Source organism: Heterodontus francisci, chromosome 23, assembly GCF_036365525.1.
Source record: "Heterodontus francisci isolate sHetFra1 chromosome 23, sHetFra1.hap1, whole genome shotgun sequence".
In the NCBI taxonomy this organism is placed as follows: Eukaryota; Metazoa; Chordata; class Chondrichthyes; order Heterodontiformes; family Heterodontidae; genus Heterodontus; species Heterodontus francisci.
This window is the reverse complement of record NC_090393.1, coordinates 54822424-54826519: the sequence shown is the minus strand read 5'-3', so window position 1 is coordinate 54826519 and position 4096 is coordinate 54822424. Positions and strand designations below refer to the sequence as shown.

The window sequence follows — 4096 nt, the reverse complement described above, 5'->3', positions numbered from 1 at the left end:
CCCATGTAATGAATAAGTCTAGCATTTAAAAAATGTTGGCTAAAATTCGCTGTATGAAAACGTCAATCAGACCAATTCCAAGGATCCAATGAACTGCCGCAACGTGTATAAATTTGCATAAATAATAAAGGTGACCTGATATTCTCCTGTTTAAATGTTCTTAAGGAGAGATTTAGAAGGTGCCGATCATTAGGTTCGAGTAGGGAAACACTTTGTTCTGACCTTGATAAAAAAAATCCCCAAAATGAGTGAGTGGCTTCGTGTTCTTACCGCCCTGATGCTCTGTTTGCAATGTAAGTATGGAACTGTAAACGTCTTTTACATCTCTTTGTATTTACGCTGATCGGGTGCGGTACTTGAGTTGGACGGATCTGAATTACAATTACTTTCCAGGGTTTTACTGAAGTCACTTATCTTTTCACTAGGTACCAACGCGGGTACTGTACTAACTCAGCCAGCGTCTATGTCAACTTCACAGGGAAAAACCGTTAAAATCACTTGCACCATATCCGGAGGCAGCATGGGCACCTACTACACGAGCTGGTACTGGCAGAAACCCGGCAGTGCCCCTGTCTTTGTTTGGCGGGACTATGATTCCACCAGGGGTTCGGGGATTCCTGATCGATTCACTGGATCCAGGAACACGTCGAGCAACGTTATGCATTTAACCATCACCGATGTACAATCCGGGGATACCGCTGACTATTATTGTGTTGCCTGGGATTCCAGTGCTGGGGAATTCACTTTCGGGAAAGGAACTAAACTGAATCTGGGCAGTAAGTAATGTTTTGCTATGTACAACGGGGATTCTTGAAGTACGAGTTTTCACGTTTCAGCTTAATCCACTTGTAGTGAAATGAGTTCGAACATATATTGATAATTCTCCCATTCTCTCCTGGTATTTAGAGGAATGCGCGCTTCTATTCTGTTTGCCAAATGCTCAAGAAACTGTCGTATAATATTTACAATAATATGGGTGAAGTTCCGAAAGCTTCTGAATAATTATTTTGTCCTGGGTGCAATTGAGCCTGCACCAATTCAATCACAATGCCTTGCTGGTTCGAAATGTATTTCATAAAGCATTGGTCAATCTGTATCAGACGGTATTAAAAATAGTTCATACTTGTGACTGGTTCAGCTGCGCTTAATGACCCGTGCAGAGTTGTAAAAAAAACACATTAAGTGAAGACGTTATCATGAAATATTTTGTAATCCCCGAATTACAGGGATATTGATGTTACCAGGGATAAAAAATGGGATGAGTGATTTGTTGCCTTTGGAAAGATCTTATGGGTGGAGACGGACGTTTTTTTCTCTTGTACAGTTCTATGTTTTTACTGGAAATGGGAAATATTGGTTGGACAGAGATGAACTTCATTAGGTCAAATGATGCGTCCTGGGTAACTGATCTCTGGGGACTTGCCTGAATGCCTTCAAGAGTTCCGGATAAATTTTCCAGAGGTTTCCCGGATTTAGCCACACGTTTTTTGCTGTTTTGTCTACCCAAGTTAGCTGAATGTACCTGAATGTGCATGAAAACAAAGACCTGACGCTCCTTTTCCAACTTTATTTTTGAATGCTTATTGCAATAATCATCGGTGTTTGATCCCACGCCGACATTATGGATGGTCTGGTAGATTCAGTACCTTCGAATCTGCTTCATTGTGTATCAATACTACCACGGGATCAGCAATAGAATAATTGTTCCTGCTTCTAAAATGTATTTATTTATGTCAGTAGAGAAGGTAAAACCATTTAAATAACCCGAAAGACTCGAAGGGTATTGTAATTGGAATATTTAGCTACATACTGTAACAATGATAAATTCTGCCATTCAAGATTTCTCTGCTATGAGGTAAATTTCAAAAACAATTTTAAACGAGTAATTTACAAGTCTGTCCTTGGTTTGCCTCAGGCGGTAACTTTCTCATGTCTGGATCAGAAAACTTTGGGTTTAAGCCCTTTTCCCAGGAGTTACATCGGAACTAGAAGCAGGAGAATGCGATTGAACCCCTGGAGCTACTTCCACCAATCAATTGATCATGCCTAATATGTACCATGACTAATTTTATCCGCCTTTGGTCCCTATCCCTTGATACCCTTACCGTACAAAGATCTATCGATCTCAGTCTCGAAAATCTAAATTTACCGAACAGGCACAACGATTCGGGGTTCAGTTTCAGATTTCCAATACTATTTGTGCGAAAAAATGCTTCCCGATTTCACTCTTTAATGGCCTAGCTCTAGTTTTAAGATCTTGCTTCCTTGTTTTATGGAGTCCTGACAAGAGGAAATAGTGATATGTAGTGGGTGGAGCACTTTCAGCAGTGCCTTCCTTTGGATGACGCCAGGAACAGAGTCCCACATTCCTGTTCAAGTGGATGTTGATGAACCCGTTGCATTATTCGTGAAACAGCAGAAAACATAGCTCATACCTCCACCTCTACATTAAACATTGCCTCGAAAGAAACGGTTTGGTATTAGTAGCTTCTTGCTTTGTTTACGCTTACTATCACTGTGCTTCAAAGTCATATATGTGAGACCTGATGAGGTGCTATATAATGCTGTTCGTTATTCTTTTTAGTATAAACAAACAGAAACAGCTGAGTTTTCTGCAGAAGACGGTTCCTTGCGTGAACAGGCAACGAAAAGCTGAAATACTGGCAGCGTTTACACCCAACAACGACTCTAGATTGACTCTGCCCGGGTGCGAGAGAAGTCCCAGCACCCAAATTGTAGCTGACTGAAAAGGCTGAATAAACGCGGAAAGTTTACACAGACTGGGGCTCTTTTCTCTATAAAAACGAAGGCTGATGCGAGACCTAATAGAGGTCTGTAAACGTATGAGTGGGTTTGATAGTGTAGAAGTAGAAAAGAAAATTCCATTTGCGTGGTAATCCAAAACCAGAGGGCTGTAAATATTTCATAGTCACGAATAAATCCAGGACAAAGTTCTTTACCCAGAGAGTGGGTAAAATGCATCACATGAGGCAGCTGAGGGGAATAGCGTAATACCTTTAAGGGGGAGCTAGATAAGTACATGGGAGGGATAGGGATAGAAAGATGTACAGATAGGGATAGATGAAGCAGTGTTGGGTAGACTTGTGTGGAGCATAAACATTGGCATATACCAGTTGGGGTGAATGGCCTATTTCTGTGCTGTAAATTCTATGCAACAACCAAGAAAGTTGGCGCAGTTGAGCGTTCTTAAACTTGCATCGAAATATTCGTCGTAAGTTCGGACAACACATTAAAAGGAAATTTAAAGAAAGCAAACCTCCAAGCTTCAGGACTTGATCCAAGTAAGAGTAATTAAACTTTCAGATTTCCTTTTCTAGCTGTACAGAACCCTCGGATTTTCTTCAATTGGTTATAATGTTTTCTTGATCTATGTCCCCTATATGACTAGCTAAAGGAAGCTATCAATTTCTCAGCGTAACCTCTTAAGTGATATCAAATTAAAAAAATAAAGAGTAAAACGTTGAATTTCGACTTTTCACATCGATTTTAGAGTAGATCTTTACACGTTGTTTCTACTTTTCTTTCTAGATCCGCGAGGCCCCTCGGTCTCTGTCCTTCCACCTTCAGCAGATCAAATCACAACAAAGAACACGGCAACCCTGGTGTGTTTGGTGAGCGGGTTTAACCCGGGAGTCGTGGAGATTGAGTGGATTGTAGATGACAGTGTGAGAGGGAATGGTGTTGAGACCAGTCGGATCCAGCAGGAGACGGACAACACGTTCAGTGTGAGCAGTTATCTGACTCTGCCAGCCCCAGAGTGGAACTCACACGAGCTTTAGTCCTGTGTGGTTAAACATGAGACTCAGGCAAAGCCGCTTAAAACAAGCATCGCGAGATCCAGTTGTATCTGATGTAAGAACCTTATGTAATCGTCTCTTTTCTCGTGAATAAACTTTCATTGAACAAAATTCGAATTTGAAGTTAGATATTTTGTTTCAATTGCTGTAAAGTTAAAAATAATGCGCAGCTCGTTTGTTGCCTTGGTTTCACTGGGTCCAACGCGTGAGAGTGCGCCGACTCTGCAGTCATCATCCCTGCTCTGTGTCATTGCAGTGTAATACAATGATTACTCCAA

At 41.2% G+C, this 4096-nt stretch overlaps 1 gene segment (V, D, J or C); it reads left to right on the top strand.

The window, feature by feature from the left end:
• Positions 1 to 207: 207 nt before the first annotated feature.
• Positions 208 to 3872, top strand: LOC137383013 (immunoglobulin lambda variable 5-45-like). The segment is given in 3 exon segments: positions 208 to 293; positions 426 to 776; positions 3550 to 3872. Coding segments are annotated over 3 exon segments (651 nt in total).
• The last annotated feature ends 224 nt before the right edge of the window (positions 3873 to 4096 follow it).